This window comes from Oculina patagonica, chromosome 1, assembly GCF_052425735.1.
Source record: "Oculina patagonica isolate OP01 chromosome 1, crgOcupat, whole genome shotgun sequence".
Taxonomy (NCBI): domain Eukaryota; kingdom Metazoa; phylum Cnidaria; class Anthozoa; order Scleractinia; family Oculinidae; genus Oculina; species Oculina patagonica.
Genome location: NC_135758.1, coordinates 35,444,243 through 35,462,650, shown reverse-complemented (window position 1 = coordinate 35,462,650; position 18,408 = coordinate 35,444,243). Strand labels below are relative to the sequence as shown.

Here is an 18,408-nt window from a genome sequence, read left to right as displayed (position 1 = left end):
GAAACCTTTCCTGGGAAAGATGGGAAAGTTCGCACTGTCAAAGTCTTGACGGAAAAAGGAATGATCAACAGACCTGTGCAAAGACTACATTTGTTAGAGGCACACAGAGACAGTGTCTTCAGTGAAAGGAATTCTTCAGTGACTACTCCTATTGGAGGACAAGAGAACAATGATGATGTTCAGAACGACGTACGACCCCCAGTTGATGTTCAAAGAGATGTGAATGACCGTCCGTCATTGGTGGGGGAGGATGTTCAAGCCCGATCGCGTTATGGAAGGCCGATTAGGCGTCCCAAGAGACTTTAGAAAGCACTCGAACATTTCTGATTTATATTCTGTTCTTTTGTTTGTTGTTATGTAATTTGTGCATGTATTTTTTCGTTTTCGCGCGTTGTTGGTCAGTTGTATTTGATGTTAGTTCGGATCGGTCGGCGATAAGAGTTTCAAAGAATAAAGACGTTGAATGTACCTCGAGTCATCTGTAGAGTTTTGTGTTCGATGGAATATTTGGGCCCGTACACTTGCTAAGGAAATGTACTTGTTACTATACCTTTCTTCGCTCTAGTTCTTGAACCATGACTTTATAGTCGTTCTCTAGCGTTTCTCTTTCTTTCTCCAACTCGCTTAGCTGATCAGCGAATATGATCTGTACTACCAGCGGCGGAAGGTGAACTAGAATAACAGAGAACTTCTGCATCTGGGAGCGAAGTTCTGTGAATATGAACACGAAACATTTACACATTAGAGAAACTGAAAAATACCTCGCAAATGAGATTCCCCAAGTCGGAACTCTTTGAAGAACAAGGTAACAACAATAGGAACTATTGTTATAGGTTTTTGGCATGTTGGTATTCTGCCCCAACATGTTTCGCATGTTCCAGTCTTGCTGTATAGATTTGGAATTTCCTTCGCCAGGGTGGGAATAGCTCACTTGTGTGGTCAAACGGTACACCCCTCCCCGTTCCTGGCTTTTACATTATTACAGAACAGGAAAATTTTAAATGCTCGAATTTAAAATGCTCGAAAGCGAAAGATATCTCTCCACAGCCTGGTCCCTTGGCGTTCTCGGCTCAAGGGAGTCTGGGCTCTATCATGAGCAATGACGTCACCTAAGAGCATCCCAGACTTCGCGCGGACAACGAGGAAAGAGAGAACGCCTAGGGACTAGGCTGATCTTTCCATTCTGTCTCACCTTGAATGCATGAATTGTGATATTCCTCAGATTGGGTCTTATATGACGTCAACCGCTGAACCAAAGCTTCTGCACACAAGTCGAAATTCTCATGGATGGCCTGGGGCCGAGTCGGAGTCCGCTGACCTTTCTGGCGATAGTACATCTACCGACCAAACATATAAGCGATAACTGAGTGTGTGAGGGGAGTGTAAGATTTCAAATGGAAAAATAGGAAAAGATACAGAAAAACACCAATACCTCAGAAGTGGCCAGTAAGCCCTCTAAGCCTTCCCTCAATATATTTCTGATGCGAGCCATAAAGTGTCTGAAACCAATAAAGGAAAAGGTTACAGGCTATTGTTTTCATGTTACGTTTACACCAAATAGAATATCGAAAGAGCTAAACCGAGCTGTAAATCGTCTAACGCACGACACCAACAAAATATACAAAGTAAAAGCAAAGTGTTTAAATGGGCAAGACACCGACAACGCAAGGACTTATTACAATGCACAAGAAACAACAAAGACGCCTGGAAGAACAACGAAAGGGAGTCGCTATTTTAAGAAGCAAATATGTTGAACCTCATACCTTCCTTCTTCCAGTTTTTCACCGAACACCAAGTACTTCTTGTCATATCTGGGTCCAAGTGGGTCACGTCTGGATGCACTTCCTTTACGATTTCTAAAAAAATCAATAAAATAAAGTCAAAACACTTTAAAAAGAAAAAAAACAATTTTATTGTCGACTACTTCCTGGAGAGTTTCCTAATCGAGTCGATCAATCAGAAAATGGAAACAATACGAGAAAAATTGACAAGGCTGTAAGAAAAGTGACAAAATAATATGTAACAAAAACTGATTTTCTCACCCAGCGCTCTTCTGTCTTCCAGCCTGCTTGTCCAGATCAAAAAGCTTGTGACTCAGCTTAAAAAAACAATGATTCATACAACGATTACTTCCTAACAGACCAGTATGTAAGTTTATGGTTTACTGGATTACTGCGCCGGTACACCATAGAAATTTGTCGCCAGTGGTATGATACTCAAGAACCAAGTGTACAGTAGCTACAAGAGTTAGTTGTCACTGTGGAATCCATGTTATAAAAGAACTAGCAGATAGAAGAAGTGGTGTATACATTAAGCTTCACGCGTCTTAGAGTAGTTTTCAATTGAGTGTCGTAAAACCAAAACCAAAGTAATTACTCTGGCCAATCACAAAGGACACAGACAATCCAGTGAACCAATCAAAACTCGAAGCAAATACATGTAGCTGGCACGAAGCGCGGGAAAACGTGCGCGAGCGAGTCACGATTGGTTTTGGTTTTAGTTCTGATTGGCTGAGAAAGTTACGCGAGATTTTTAAGCCAATCACTAAGCGTAGTGATGCAAAACCAAAGCAAACACAATTTACTTTCGACACTCAAGTAAAAACCGCTCTATTCGTGGGTGGTTTTCAGACATGTCAGAGTACTGGGTGTCGTGGTGAAAGCTTTATAATTTTTTTAATCATTACATCAAAAAGGCCTAAAACGCCCTAAAATTACCTCGCCTGGGGCTGCTGGGACTGTCTTTGGCCTCCCATCACTCTCTGCGGCCTTGGCTGCCCTCGAGAGAGACGCTGGAAATAAACATTAACAAAATAAAACCAGATTAGACTGATGTATCACTGAAGTAACGGTAGCAACGTAAGTGTATGACATGCTCTCTGTTATAATGAAACAAACTTGTACAAATACACGCATCGCGGAACATTTCGTACACGTTAAACATGGTTGGTTTATAGTAATCCGACGAAGTAATGTATACAGTTTAACAGAACACCGTCGCGTGAACATCACTGAGAGGATTGGCCAGGCCATAACTCAGGGCCGCTCTGCAAAAAGTATGAGACGCTAAAAGTGGCAAAGGGGACGTGACAAAACTTAAAGCAGTGCGTCCTTAGTACTACCAATGTGATCCACTTCGCAGTAAAGTCTCCGTAAGGTTTTCAAGTTAAAGCACGTTAAACTTACAACACTTGCAAATGTTTACACGTGACAATTGTGTAGCAAGGGCAAATGTACTAGGCCATTCCGAGTTACCCTTTGCCTCTGTTTCAAAACGAGTCTACATACGAAACCATTCATATGAAAATGAGTTTCACCTAAAGGTCCATTTTCATGCAAATCAAACTCATTTTCATACGAATGGTTTCGCACGTAAACTCGATTTGAAACAGAGGCATTGCATTGGGTAACTCGGAAATGGCCTTATGCTTGTGAGATTACTTTATACGCACGACCGAGAATTCAAAACTACATGGAGAACACATACCGCTTCTGAAGCACAATAACAAACAACTGGTATATTCGACAAATACAAAATGATTCTGTCACTCACGAGTACTTTTGGGTTTCACGCCTTCTCCGTTTTGGGGTTCAGTGGAATCTGGTGTCTCGTTGCTTTCTATTAACACTTTCTGGGAGATCTTCCTTTTGCTTTTCTTTGATCTGTGATGGACAAAAGCGCACATAGCCGAAAAAAAAAATAAAAGTTACAATAGATAACAAATTATGAGTAGGAAGATTTGAAGAAAAAAATACAACAGATGAACAGTGATAGTGAATTCTTCTCACCCCCCCCCCCCCCCCCCCCTTAATAGGATGCTAGTCCATAGCAGGGTACCTCCAGCATTATTTCGCCGGTACCCATGTATACACCTGGGTGGAGAGAGGCACTATGAGAGTAAAGTGTCTTGCCCAAGAACACAACACAGTGACGCCGGCCAGGGCTCGAATCTGGACCGTTCGATCCGGATTCTAGCGCGCTAACCATTAGGCCAGCCTCCTCCTCAGGCGCCTCGATTTTCTTTCTCCGCCATAATCACCTTGCACTAACTAAGTTTGATGCCAACAGAGTACGCAAAACTACGTCTGGTTTTCAGTGGCTAAGATTTATTTATACAGACTTTTAAATTGACCTAGTAAACGTACTCTTGTAACACAAGGGTGTGCGTTTTACATTTCTTAAATACAGACCATTTACCGCAAATTGGACCTCCTCAAGTAGTAAAAGAATGCCGCACAAACTTGTGGATAATAGCAATAACGCAGCAAACAACATAAACACAACACATGTCTGAGCAAAGTTACACGCGAGTTTCTCCGGAAGAACCATGAAAAACATTACAAGAAGGATTAATTCTCAAAAACCACCATTCCTAATAGAAAGATACAAAGTAAAAGATAAAAAAAGAAGTTCTGAAAGAATTGACAGCAAACATACTTTGGAGAAGCCTTTCCTTCAGTATGCGTCGGTGAGAAAGGACTCTCAACAAAGTGACGAAAATTCTCTGGCGAAGGGAAGTTGTACGCTCGACGCCAAGACAAGATAGTGTGTTTGACAACAGGAGTCTGAATGGTGGGATTCAGTTCATCTTCACTGGAGTCTGTGTATAAATCTTCCACTTCTTCTTCCACGATAGTACTGACAGACGATAAGCAGGAGAGAGAGAGCCAAAGAATTGAAAGACAAGAATGAAAAAAAAGGATGCACAAAGGTAGTCAGAGAAGATAAAGTGCTGCAAGGTACAGATACGAAGGTTTGCAAGTAGTTAAACTGGGGAGGATGGTAGAAAAACCCTGGGCGTTTTAAGCGTTAGAACCTTTAACTGAAATGCAAGAGAAAGAATGAGAGAATATTCAGAAGAAAGAGAAATAAGTGAATAATGAGAATAATTTAAATCTACTCCCTGTACAGAAGCATAGCACAATGAAATTAGAGATAATTCCTTCTTGCTCAAGTTAGGCTCTTAGCCGGGAAAGATGAGCCCGCGCTCAAACAACCGAAAGCACCAGAAGGAAGAAAACGTTGGGTAAGAAAGATTCCACTCAACATGGCAACGGATTTGAAGGAACAAGAAGAAAGCTGGGTAAATAATAAAGATGGTAAATTTCAAGCTCGGTGATAAACAATGAAGAAAATTGTTCAACATGACACGAGCATGGGACAAAGAAAAATTCTGAATCCCCGACGGGAATCGAACCCATGGCCTCCCAGATACCGGTTGGGTGCTCTTCAAGAAGAAAGCTTTACGAAAAAAGGAATGAGTAAACACATTTGAAGACCTCTTTACTTCAAAGAAGTGTCATGACGATGTCGACAATCTATTATCATTAAGTACATAGAACGCAGCAGGGAGACTATTCTGACCAGTCAGAAACCAGGAAATATGCAAACTGAGATTCCCTTCCGTGTTTCTAAACTAATCGATGGCCTCCTAAGCCGTTTGTATCACTTAGCAAATCCACCAGGGAACGTTATTGAATTACCTAACATCTAACAGAGAAACAAACAAACAGACATTTCTTATAAGAATTAAGCGACATTGCACACGCTTCTCAAACAGATTCAAACTAACTTGAGTGCTCCCTTAGAGCCTTTGTCTTCTTTTTTCTCTTCTTCCTTTTTCTCCTCTTTTTTCTTGAGTCCAGCCTGCAGTATCGCTAAACTTGGCGTGGCTGGGTTTAGAAGACAATTCAAGTACATGGACCTCTCGTGGAATGTTTGGAGAATTGGAATGAGGCTGCTTTGCACCTCACGAGCTGTTACTTGCTGGAGAAAACAAATGGACAGAAAAATAAAACTTATTTACTCTACTAACACCACACACAATAAACAGCATTGATATTTTTGCTATGTAAAAGTCATCTTAATCGAAGATCCTGAAATAAGGTCAAGACGGATTGTGGACGACGAGCTGATTTTTTTTTTTTTTTTTTTTTTTTTTTGGCATAGAGGCGCTTATCGAAAAATTGTCAGGAAATCAGCTGATTGGCAACCAAGGAGGTATTGCCCTGTCATTGTTTTCCAAATTCTTAGAGCTGACATTGGTATGTACGTATGACAATCAGAAAGGGGAATAACCATTTTGATCATGGAACTAAACGGAATTGGATCTCATTTATTTGATACAGCATGCGCCTCACCTCTTTGTCAAGATTGGGTTTTTCAACCGCATCAATATGGCGCTCAAACGTGGACAGATAGATAGCGAGCTTTTTGGCTTGAGAATTACTGAATGCGACCTATGAAAAAACAGAAAACATCATTTGAGAACACAGCACACATTAACAGAGAGATATTCATCCTTATAACAAACAACAAACTGAATTAAAGAGTCTTTGTTTTGTTTAATCTTTTAGTCAAGTATATTCTGTTAATAACTTACTTCGCTTTTGACCTTGACTTGTGTGTTGGTCAGCCATCTTGTCACTTTTTCCATGAATGTTAAGTCAAACAAATGATTTTTAAACCTACAGAGCAAAGCAACAAATAAAATAAATTCCCTGCTTACTGGGTGAAGCCTGTGGCTTTCGTATCTTAATTTTCACTGGGTATCAAAGGGATTGTAAGAGGAAAAGGCTTATCTCGGGGGAGTTTATTTTGTGGGTTGGTGTGCCATTACTAAATCAAGACTTCTAAAAATTGTATTAGAAGCATTCACATATACCTAACTTAACATAAGAGTAGGAGAATGCAGAGGGAACCTGCAATAAGCAAAAAGTTAATCGTCGCGGTAAAACTTCAGCTTGTAATATAAGTGAACTATTTCTAGCGTACCTATCTTCCAACTTGCCGGCATAGTCAGTAGCTGCCTCAAGTCTCTTGGACTCCATTCCCTCCAGTTCAGCCATAAACGATCCCTCTGAAGAGTCGATCTTACTCGCCATACGTTCCTATAATGCGAAAGTACAGTCACAGTAAGGTGCGTAGCCTGTATTGGATAATCGAGGAGATCAAACACAGACAAAGAAAGAGGCACTCACCAGTTTCTTTCTGTACTCATCAACCTCATCCGTTGAAAAATTACCGCCATCAGAAAATACTCTAAAGAGATGAGAATCACAGTTTGAGTTCAGTAACAAATCTGTTACAGTCCAGGAACAACAGTGGGGGGGGGGGGGGGGGGGGAGGAAAGAGGAGTATTCTAACCTAAACCGCAAGTACACGTTCTTATTGCTTCATGTCACGCGGAGGAGGGGAAAAGTTTGTATGATCTTAAAGAGCCAAGAGAGCATTTGCTAACGGGGATAATACACGGGAGGATTAAGGAAAGGGAAAATGCGTAGCATCGTAAGTTTAAGTAAGAACGTAATTTCTAACGTCATTTATGCCAAAGGGCCGATTCAGTAAAATAAGAGGAAAACGTATTTCACGGAATGTTCCGCCCATTCCAATTTTACTAGTTTGCTCGTGCTTCAAAGATGTAAAAAAAAAAACAATTTCACTTCTTAAAGGCTGACACTAGGCTTCATTAGGCTGACAATCCAACACCATTGATAAAAAAAAAATCGTGATAAAACATAGTAATAATAAAAAAAACTATTATCAGTTTCGCCACCCCTACTCCCGCATGCTGCAAAATAGCAACCTTATACAGCTGTACTAGCTCACAGGCGCAAAGATAAGTACTTACTTAAATGTCTTCCTGAATCTTGCGTTGGAGTTCCGTAGAGTGCTCAGCATATCATCCAGATCGTGACGAAACTTTCTCAGCGAAGTTCGGATCACATCCATGTACTACGGACAAAAAAGAAACAAATCAAAAAACAGAGCACAAGTCGACAAATTAGCAAGGATATAGGCTTCTGGCACGAAACACCGGCAAGTTAAGAGTGAAAAGGACTTTTACAGAGAAGAGATATGACACCAGCTGCAGTGTAATGGCCACAAGAAGTACTGAATTATACAAACGTGTAGTAATTGCATTTAAGATTTCTCACCTGCTCAACTCGCCCGGCAACTTGATCTTGGATCACTAACAATCTGAAGGAACAGTTATAATACAGTCATTCTTAATTTACTCTTACAACATTTTAGTGTTAAAACTATAAACTAGACCGAGTTGACACTACGGCTGCCCCCGCTGTTAATCAGTTTTTTCCGTTCTGCACATCCGTTACTACAGTCAATCACCACCCAGACACTCGCTTATCTTGCGTCATATTGACCAATCACCTTACAGGGATTTGTCACACCTCCCGATATCCACCTGCGGGCATTCTACAAAACACCCGATATTATTTGTGCGCTCACTTTGGGCAAATCGAGATTTTTTCTGTATATGCGGATATTATACGCGCGGACTCAAAGGATGCCTTCTCGGGGTTTGGTCTCTGGTTCAAAACCTTGCGGGGGCAACTACAACTATTCCAGAAGTCATCACTAATGTTGCATTCATGACATAAGAAATAATCACTATCTCTTACCCCAACAGTATAAAGTACAAGACAGTGAAACTTCCATATTAAGTAAGAAGCAACTCTCTTCCCAGACTGATTTTCAGTATTCTAATGTGACATTCATCACAGAAAAAAAACTTACTCGTGTGTTTTGGTCGCTGAAGTGAATGTCGCCTCAAGTTCTTGAACAGATTGTTTGAAAATGTCCGTCTGGAAAACAAAATAGAGTCGTTCAGTGTTAGATTAGCTTATTTAGACGGGATTACTGTATTGTGTCCTCGGGCACGTCACTTCAATCTAGACAAATCCACGGTAAGAGGCTAATTGACTTAGTCTCTTGTCCTAACTAAGGCAATTGATTAATTGGCAGCTTTGCTTTAGTAAGTCTTGACTAACCTCCTTATCATGTTCCTCTACCATCTGTTGAAACCTGGCCTTGAACTCATTCAGTGACGTAGTAACACCCTTGCAGTGTCGATCAACTCGCTCTCGATGCATTACCAATTCCGCTGCAGGACCGAGGGAAAAATATGTCGTTAGATTCTTTGGAGACCAGATGTTAAGGCAAGAGCCCTTTTTAAGGTTAAAGGGTTAATAACAGACAAGTACTGCTAGCATGGTCATGTAGTGCTCGCAGTGTACCTACCTGCTCTCACATTATGTACATCCTGCTCTGCTCTTGCAGCTCTTGGCTCGTGAAGATGAAGCCGTAAATCTAACTCACTGTTTAATTCCTCAACCTGCGGGAGAAATGAAAAAAAAAGTTTCATTTTGCATTCCTGGCAGCCCTCTGGACTATTATCACAAAAACTCGCACAAGCACTGACGAAATTTGTTACGTCAGCTTCCGTCAAAAGGCTACTTCGTGTTACTTAACAACCGCGGAAATCGTGGTTCAGTCACTTCTCAGAGCAGGTACCGGGCCCTAGCCATGGCATTGCTGGTCAGCAAGCTTGCGACCAAATTTTTTAAAGAAATTCACAATAAAATTCATAATATGTAGAACAAGACTGGCTTAGAATCAAAGCATAAGTTTCAAGCGCTATGAAGAAAAGCGGAGGGATTACAAGTTACATACAACTATGCACCGTCAAGATACTGCAGATTCACATATTTACCTTAGCCGCTACCACGCTGTTTGCTCTGTCCATGGCTTGAATCTTCCATTCTTCGAGATGCTCTAAAAATTCCATTCTTATGCTACAATATAGACAAACCATTAGCCAGTTATACAACGTTACGTGCTGCACTTGAAGTAGCCTCCTGGGCCTAGGCAGGCGTTCTTTTGGGGAGAAGAGATTAAGTGACAAGCCCAAAGAGCGTTTGCGTTGGAGGTTACACTTGAAGAGACTTCAGTGTCCTTCGCAAGCATGTATTGACTTTTGTGAACATGCTGGATGATCTTGGAGCCAATATTGCGAATTTGAGCAGCACGTTTTCCAATGATTATTGTAAAACAACACTACCTCATACTCAGAAGTCTTAGGGAAACTAGGCGCGCAAAGCCTCTTAAAACCCCTTGCGTTTCGCGCTCTTTACCAGTGCCTCGAAACGAAGCTATCTTCCTCGTTAATGCCTGATCACGTTTTAAATCAAGAAGGGCTACTTACTGTTTTCTAAGGTCCAAGAAAAGTTCCTCTCTGATGACGATGGATTCGATGTAAGACGGTAGGGTATCTTCTTCATCATCTTCTAAATAAGACAAAATAATGTTCTTTTCATTTAAATTACAGTTAACAGGGAGGGTGGAGATGGCGAAAGCAAAAGCTGTGAAGACAATTCATACCCTAGCTCCTTCGCTGGGAATAAAGAGGGAAGCGCTTAAATTCTTCTTTTAAATTAAAAGGTTTTCACTTGAAATGACAGTAAACTTTTATCTAAAATATAAGGTCATAGCTGCAAAAAACCAAGGTTAAATTTCTTGCTTTTTGGACAATCGGACTTAACAAATAATGGGTTCAAACTTGATCTTTTAGAATTGAGAAATTTATAATTTTTTTATCACCCTTGTTGTCTTTTTGAGCTTGCAAATATAATTTGGCGGCTAAAATTTTTTTTATCTAAATGGTTAAAAGCGCGAAACCGTTGTCACTAGAATAAAAGATTTGATTGGTTTTTGCTATCTGTGTTGGTTCTCCTTCTCTTCGACCAATCGGTAATGGAGTTAGTCTGAGAAACGGATAAACAAAGTACCTTATTGTTACTTATTTTTGCGGGACTTAATTTTCGCGATTTTCGCGAATTTTTGAAAATCGCGAAATTAAAGACCCGCGAAAATTAATTTTAAATGATTTCTTGTATTTTTTATGCTAATTATGTATTTTTGGCCAAATCGCGAAAATTAAGTCTCGCAAAATATTCCCGTTCCATTTTCGCGAAATTAAGTTCCCGCGAAAATAAATAACAATAAGGTAGCCAGATACCGATAAATTGTACGTGCGTGTGTTGTTTGCGTTTTATTGACAGAGGGGTTTGGAAAACCAACAGACAGATGCCAACAAATTGTTATTAACACTTAATCCAAAACTTAAGGGAGTATCACAGTGAGACATCTGGTGTTGTAGTTTTACCTTGTGTATCCGTAAGAAAGGTCATACACGTCTTCATACTCCTAACACTCTCTGGACTCTCAGGCAGGCCGTGCTCCCCAGGCTCCACCAGAATGTAGAATGTCGTACCGTTCGAGGTTGTCAGTACATCATCAATGGACTGGGCCGGCGGGGATTTCTAAACAACACCACAAGCTCAGTAAGAAATTTCTCTAGACAAGCGCATGCATATACCCTGTCTTTTTTTTTTTGGCGTTTCCTTTCAATTCCAGTCATTAACCTTCATCATTGCTTACCCCTATGTTCTCTTTACTATTTCAGAACGAAGTCTTTTTTATAAGAGCAAAGTACTTAATATGCAACAGCATACACACAGAGAACTGAGTAAAGGTGGATTTCCACTGACGCGTTAATTTTTACATGCGTTTACGTACGTGAAAAAAATTTGGAGACAAGGTATGAATGACTTGCGTAAACGTTTACGCAAGTCATTCATACATTGTTTCTTATTTTTTTACGCACGTAAAAATTTACGCGTCAGTGGAAACCCACCATAAGAGACGAATTAGACGGTACGATTTAGCCTATGATTATCGCATGTGGCATGCTACGCCATAAACACACCCAAGCAATTTCGTAAGCTTGTCGCATGCGAGAAAATCAGCCCTAAGAGTGCAACAGTTATGTAATTTCACATCGCCTGAGTTCGGAGCTGATTCCACCTGAATAAAGGACCCGCATGGAAATCAGCTAGGGTTGATGTGGCTTCCTCTCTAAATATCGTAAATTTATTGACAACAGATTATAGAGAGAATAAAGCGGCTGTCTTTTTTCACTTTTTTCACTCATTTATTAAGCATTTTAATTAACCATAATGGTGAATTGGTAACCATAATGCATTGCAGGCGGGTTTACGCGTTCGACTAACACAACTGATGACGTCACAAGTTTGAAAACAATCATTTGTCATGGTAACCTTGATTGACAGCAGTTAATAAGCCAACCGTTGCTGGAAGTTTTAACTTCACAGTTGTTTCAATTTTGACATCCCAGTAAATTCTGGATCAATTTAGGTTTCTGGGAAACTGCTCACCTACCCCTCCCCAAACCTAACATTAACCCTTATCGCTTCGGGCAAAATGTTAGGTTTGGGGAGGGGTAGGTGAGCAGTTTCCCAGAAACCTAAATTGATCCTAAATTCTTACTTCTTTTTTCTTTGCCTTGCTCTGGTCTTGTTTTCCCATCTTGCTGTCTCTTTTCTTTGTTCTGGATTCCACTGATTGTTTCCTATCCACTTGGAAATACTTGCACACTTCACCATCATATTTCTTCAGTTCTTCGTTCACTAATTCGGGATAGGAACCCGAAGTTTGCATTTGAAGGCTGTGGAAATCGTTGTACCTGCGATGAAAAAACGTCGTTAAATACTGTGTAAATAAAAACTGGATCAGGTGGCATGACAGAATCTCCAACTGTAGAGTTCTAGAGATGGCAGGGCTCACTAGCACAACAACCATTCTGAGCAGGAAAAGAATGAAGTGGCTTGGGGATGGAAAACACCCGTATCCCAAAAGCAGTGCCTGTTAGGTGAACTCGATAGTGGCCGACGATCTCAGAGCAGACCAAAGTTACGATAAAAAGACGTGTGAAATAACACCATGAAGCACATACAGATCGACCAAAAGTCCTGGGAATTAGTAGCGTCAGACCGAGCGACCTGGAGGACTGCAGTGCACACACAGGAGCATCCCAGCAAGAACAGAAGCTGAGGTTAGAGTGGGAAGAGAAACGCCATCGTATAAAAGAGAGAGAGAGAGAGTGCATCAAAAGACTACTGTTTCAGACGCCTTTATTTGGCATTATTGCAGCCGGCCCTGCCGCTCAAACATCGGCAGGATTAGCCGTGAAAGGCGCTGCAATGCAAGAAGAAACCAACTGACCTGAAACTGCTAAGACCGTATTTTTATACGTAAAGAGCCAAGAAAAAGAAAAAAAATTACTTAATAAAGATAAACGAAAATCGTAAATACTATATAAAAGTGTCTCTTTCTGTTTGTACTTACAGCTGTTTGATCTCATCTAAAGCTGATAACGCCTTCTGCAAGCTTTCTGTTAACGCCTGGAAGAAAATCAGAGAGATTTCCATTGTAGTAATGATCGTTGCACAGAAGATAACTCCCTCTACTAGCATTCTACTAGATACTTTTCATCAGAATTTCGTTTCAGTGAACTATACCTGTTCACTTGAATCCTGCCTCATCTTGTCCATAATTATGTCCAGATTTGCTTCTTTCACCTACATGTACATAACAGCAAAAAAAAATAAAGCGTGAAAACAGTCAATGTTGGAGGCAGCGTGGCCGAGCGGTTAGAGCGTTGGACTTGCAATGTGGAGTTCCCGGGTTCAAGTCCCGCCCTAGCCGCTAGCTGGATTTGTTCTTGGTAGTCCCAAGTTCAGATTCTCAACCACGCTTGTAAATAGCCAGTTGGTTTGCCTCCGGCCATCTGGGATTCTTAACGCTGTTATGTTTATTTGTTTCTGTCATTTGCTCGGCCCCACTAGCCTTTGTGCTATAAATACTGCCGAGGGTAAATAAAGGTGATTATTATTATTATTATTATTATTATTATTATTATTATTATTATTATTATTATTATTATTATTATTATTATTATTATTATTATTATTATTATTATTAACGTACATTACACCAAAAAAGGAAGACATCTCTTGAGTTACGGTAAATAATGTTAATATGACGGTTTTAAAATCTGTACTCACCTGGTTAGCACCGTCGTGATCTCGTCGATTTTTCTCCAGCTGTTCCTGAAAAATGAAGAAGCCCTTTAATAAATATACGTATAAAGGATTTTTTTCTTGACTGGCATCAACATTAAATAATGTTAGCTGTAAAACAAAAACATTCATTGTTTATGGTCACACGATCTTATCTGGTATTTGTTTATTTTAGAACTGACTTCGCTCTAGCACTGTCTTCGACAGCAACTACATAAAACCAGCGATCTTCTATCTGTTTAAAAACTCGTCCTTTGCGGCGGCCGTATCTTAGGTTCGTTAAAGGTAACGTTAGACTACACCAGCTTTCATCCGAGTAGGGATTATGACAAAAACAGACAAACAAATCAGGAGTCCGAGTGCTTGAATAATTGTCGGGTTAACTTTGGAATGAATCCTTTCAAATCTCCCAGGTAATTCTATTTACGTTTTTCTTGACATACAGTATAGGAAAAGCTTCACGTATTTATCAAATTATGAAACCACTAAATAGAGGTATACAATTGTACCTGCAGCTTTCTCTCTTGTCGAGCCAGGCCAATTTCATGTAAGTCCCATAAATGAGCAGCTCCTTGTACGAATTTGAACAGCGACTTGATCATCATTTCGTGAAAACTGCACATGTTTTCCAAAGTGCGCTGAAAATGGGAAGGAGGTCTTTTTAATGCACTTTAGTAATTCCTTGGTCACGAAAAGATTATCTGGCAACCTGTACTGTTTTTCACGTAGGGCTTTCCACAAGTTGCTCGAGATTTCCCAAAAAGTTGCCCGTAATTTCTCAAAAAGTTGCTCAAAAGTTGCTCCAAAAATCCAAAAAAGTTGCTTCTGGTAATAAAAGTTGCTCGAAAGTTGCTCCAAAAAATCCAAAGCGCTGCTTCTAATCAAGATAATTTCTTTAAATATATGCTAATTTTCCTTTGATTGTTAAATTTCTAAACAAAAAATATATTTCTAAGCAGTTTTATGCAATTTTACAGCAAAAGAAGTCTCTAAAAAACATATCAAGGGGAAAACTTGTAAAATGATGATTTCATGTTTGCCGAGGAGTTTTGTAATGTTTTAGTGCAGAATGAGCCGAAAGTTGAAACGTCTTCAGACGTTTCTCGAAAACCTTCGTCAAACTTCGTAAATCTTCGGAAACGTTCGTATGGCCTTTGAGCAACACTCGGATAATCTTCGGAGATCTTCGGTCTGGAAATTGCTCAAAATGCAACAAGTTGCTCGAGAGGGAAAAAGTTGCTCGAAGGGGAAAAAGTTGCTCGAAACATGAAAAGTTGCCAAAAAGTTGCCGAGCAACTTGTGGAAAGCCCTATTTTCACGTTTTTCACGTATTAACTATTACCTCCATTTTGTCAATCTCATGTTCAAACTTGGTTTGCTTTTCACCGACGAGTGGCAAAAATGATTCATTCATCACCTGAAGATAAGATAAATAAAAAACAATTTTCATGGAACGAAAACTGAACAACCGTACTAATGTCGCACAAGTGCAGGAAGACGTTTTGGCATGAAAAATTCGTCTTAACACATATACAATGTATGTATGCTTGGCTCCTCGACGACTTCGGGTATATTCGATGTCCCTGTGTTGCTTGTGAAAGATAGACATTTGATTGCCTATGTTTTTGAAGCAGGGTGACAGCAGCAAAAACATGTAATTATGGCACTGGTCTACAGCGCAGCGGGCTCGATTTTTTTCGTTATACATGTAAATTATAATCCGCAAGTGAGGCATTAGAAATATATATTTTTTAGAATGTTAAGTCCAACTCAATTCAAATCAAGATGGCTGTTATCCTTCGGTTAGCAATTGAAGCTAAAAGCAAGGGCGTCCGACTCATAAAAGGCGCGAAAAGGAAGAGAAAGGCTGCAAAGGGAAGAAAAAAGAAACATATTACACATTTGTAAATGTTAAAAACTGAACAACACTTGATCACCTCCTCAGTTCTGACTGCATCAAGAATGCCTCCTGAACGAAACTGTTCCTGAAAACAAGACGCAACACATGAATATAAGAACAGTTTGTATTATAACGTTTTGTTGTTCAATTTTATTGCTGCATTGTTCCTTGTTTTCAATTGTTCTACACTTTTGTCGTACCTAAAGTACATTGTAAAACTCTGTGTAAAAAGGGTAGATGAGGTAGGACTCTGCAGTCATTTCATTTGGGAAACATGCAGATGTACTTCAAGCCAAATAACACAATCGCATTGAACAGGAACAGTTTGGCAATTTTAATTGTCTCTGTCATGGAGGAGCCCGTCATGGTACATGTAGGTTGCGCGCGATGAGAGGGCAGCGTTGGAGAGGCTGCAACAACTTTCACTTTATTTCAACAAACTGAGTAACAACAAGAAGCTCTTAGAGCTTAAAACTGCGCTGGTCACGTGACCACCCTAGGGGTAGCCATGGGGGGGAGAATAAAAAATGCACCCCACCCCCTTATATCCCCTTTATCTGCGTCAAACAATGTTGCGACTGACAAACAAAATGGTAAGAAAACACCTTGTGTGACATTTCATGGTTGACTAGTTCCATCCGCAATTAAATATTTTTCCTATATGCTAATGCTGGCCAAATTTAATTCCCACGATCCTGATCCGTAAACCAAAAAAACGCTTATCCGGACGACGGGATTTTTTGGGCGAAGGTTTACAACAACTGCCCCTGGGTCTCCGAGGATAAACTTTACAATTGATAGGTACGTCTGGCTTCACGCAAGGAACGTAAATATCCGTGAGAATTTTGACAGTATTCCCCATTTGCATAAAACTGAAAATGGCCCAATGACAATGTTTCGCAGTTTCTATAAAGTTACTACTAGTTTTAAACCTCTTCAACAGTTCAAAATTTATTTGACCCTGTTCCGGTTTTCATTTTACAATAGGCGGTTGTAAAAATGCAGCGTCTGACAAACTTTGTGTACATTTCATGGTTGACTTGTTCTAGCCGCGATTAATAATTTTTCTTATATGCAAATTCTGGCCGAATTCCCACGTGCGGACGCTGAAGCTGTTTTTAGAACATAGGGTATTTCCCTAGCATACCGAATGACGTAAGCGGTACAAGTCAGGGCATGTTTGTGAAGGGAATTTTTCTTTCTCTCTAAAATCCTTTCAATGACACAGGCCCAAAAAAAAAAAAAATAGATTACCCTTAAGAGAAATACTTTGCAATAAATTTGTTTAGTAAAGACCAAAGGATTCGCAAAGATTTCAACGGTAGCTTACATAGCTTTAAAACATTACGTGACTTGAGCTCTAGCCGATCGAAAGTGAAACTTGTCATGTCAGCACATTCTTTTACACCAACGTAATGGTATTTATTCACAGATTCTGGCCCGCTAAATTATATTTCTCTTTGAAAGCGTGGAAATTTAGTATTTTCCATGGACTAAACGCTTCAAAATGGAATAGTTCACAATAAAGATACTTTATAAAGACAAAAATGGAGAAACTTTTTCCATTTGTTACTGATTGGTAGCTTCTAAACATTACGTGACTTTAAGCTCGACCGAGTGGAGGTCTGGGACAGGTCACCGACAAAACGAAAAAAAACAAGAGCTCTTAAAGCTTACAACTGCGCTGGTCTCGTGAGCACTTTAGGGGAGCCATGTGGGGGGAACAAAAACTGCACCCCCTCCCCTTATCTCCTTTTCCTGCGTCGAGCAATGTTGCGACTAAGAACGACTGCGTGGGAGGCTATGTTGCGACTGACAAACAAGATGGTAAGAAAACACCTTGCGTGACATTTCATGGTTGACTAGTTCCATCCGAAATTAAACATTTTTCTTATATGCTAATGCTGGCCAAATTTAATTCCCACGATCCTGATCCGTGAACCAAAAAAATCTTTTAAATCAGCAACCAGTGTTGTCTTGAATTACCGTTTAAAGATTGAATAACCAGCTCCGAAAATGGAATATTGGAGCAAATAATTAAATCAAATTTGAGAAAAACACTAGACCTGTGTTTTGCTGAATGGGAATTCCCCGGAGAATTAATTTAGCAATGACGTAACCTTTGCAAGTCAGGGCATGTTTGTCTCAGTGGTTTTCCATCAGATTTCAGAAATCCTATAGATGACACAGCTCCAAAAATAAATAACGCTAAAAAGTCGAACATTTCACACTTAACATGCTAAGTTTAGACCAGAGGATTTGTTTAGTTTCCATTTGTGGCAGATTTAAACCTGTCAGAGCATTGCGTGATTCTTGCCGATCAGTGCCTTGTGGAAGTAAAAATTTGCTAATGCCAGTACATTTCAGGAAACAAATGTAATGTAAATAAATGTAAATTCTTGCCCGCTAAAGCGTATTTTTTTAAAGCGTGAAATTTTAGTATTTTCTTCGATTCAAACGCTTCAAAACACTTCACACTAAATTTTGTAAGAAAAGATTAATGGCTTTGCAAAGATTTGAAAGGTGGCTGGATAGCTTTGAGAAATTACGTGACTCGAGTTCTAGCCGATCGAAAGTGAAACTTGTCATGTCAGCACATTCTTTTCTACCAACGTAATGGTATTTATTCATAGATTCTGGCCCGCTAAATTATATTTCTCTTTGAAAGCGTGGAAATTTAGTATTTTCCATGAAACAAACGCTTCAAAATCGAATATTCTTTGTAAAGACAAAGAATAACCATTTGTTTCCATTTGTTACTGATTT

At 39.8% G+C, this 18,408-nt stretch overlaps 1 protein-coding gene across 2 annotated transcripts in view; it reads right to left on the bottom strand.

Annotated features, from left to right (window-relative positions):
• LOC144666381 (coiled-coil domain-containing protein 180-like) overlaps positions 1-18,408 on the bottom strand; it is a 42,268-nt gene that overhangs the window by 11,481 nt on the left and 12,379 nt on the right. Inside the window, exons 14-40 of one of the 2 annotated variants that reach the window (XM_078527809.1) lie at positions 15,680-15,727; positions 15,085-15,159; positions 14,252-14,380; positions 13,728-13,772; positions 13,182-13,241; positions 13,009-13,064; positions 12,151-12,346; positions 10,967-11,123; positions 10,007-10,088; positions 9,515-9,596; positions 9,043-9,136; positions 8,793-8,905; positions 8,539-8,606; positions 7,938-7,980; positions 7,631-7,734; positions 6,981-7,041; positions 6,775-6,890; positions 6,383-6,467; positions 6,141-6,239; positions 5,573-5,766; positions 3,553-3,662; positions 2,718-2,791; positions 2,043-2,098; positions 1,764-1,856; positions 1,433-1,499; positions 1,193-1,337; positions 551-711 (exon numbers count right to left, since the gene is read on the bottom strand). In XM_078527809.1, the coding sequence (XP_078383935.1) occupies positions 551-711; positions 1,193-1,337; positions 1,433-1,499; positions 1,764-1,856; positions 2,043-2,098; positions 2,718-2,791; positions 3,553-3,662; positions 5,573-5,766; positions 6,141-6,239; positions 6,383-6,467; positions 6,775-6,890; positions 6,981-7,041; positions 7,631-7,734; positions 7,938-7,980; positions 8,539-8,606; positions 8,793-8,905; positions 9,043-9,136; positions 9,515-9,596; positions 10,007-10,088; positions 10,967-11,123; positions 12,151-12,346; positions 13,009-13,064; positions 13,182-13,241; positions 13,728-13,772; positions 14,252-14,380; positions 15,085-15,159; positions 15,680-15,727 (2,613 nt within the window). The remainder of the gene's footprint in view (positions 1-550; positions 712-1,192; positions 1,338-1,432; positions 1,500-1,763; positions 1,857-2,042; positions 2,099-2,717; positions 2,792-3,552; positions 3,663-5,572; positions 5,767-6,140; positions 6,240-6,382; positions 6,468-6,774; positions 6,891-6,980; positions 7,042-7,630; positions 7,735-7,937; positions 7,981-8,538; positions 8,607-8,792; positions 8,906-9,042; positions 9,137-9,514; positions 9,597-10,006; positions 10,089-10,966; positions 11,124-12,150; positions 12,347-13,008; positions 13,065-13,181; positions 13,242-13,727; positions 13,773-14,251; positions 14,381-15,084; positions 15,160-15,679; positions 15,728-18,408) is intronic. The other variant, XM_078527817.1, reaches the window with a different exon arrangement.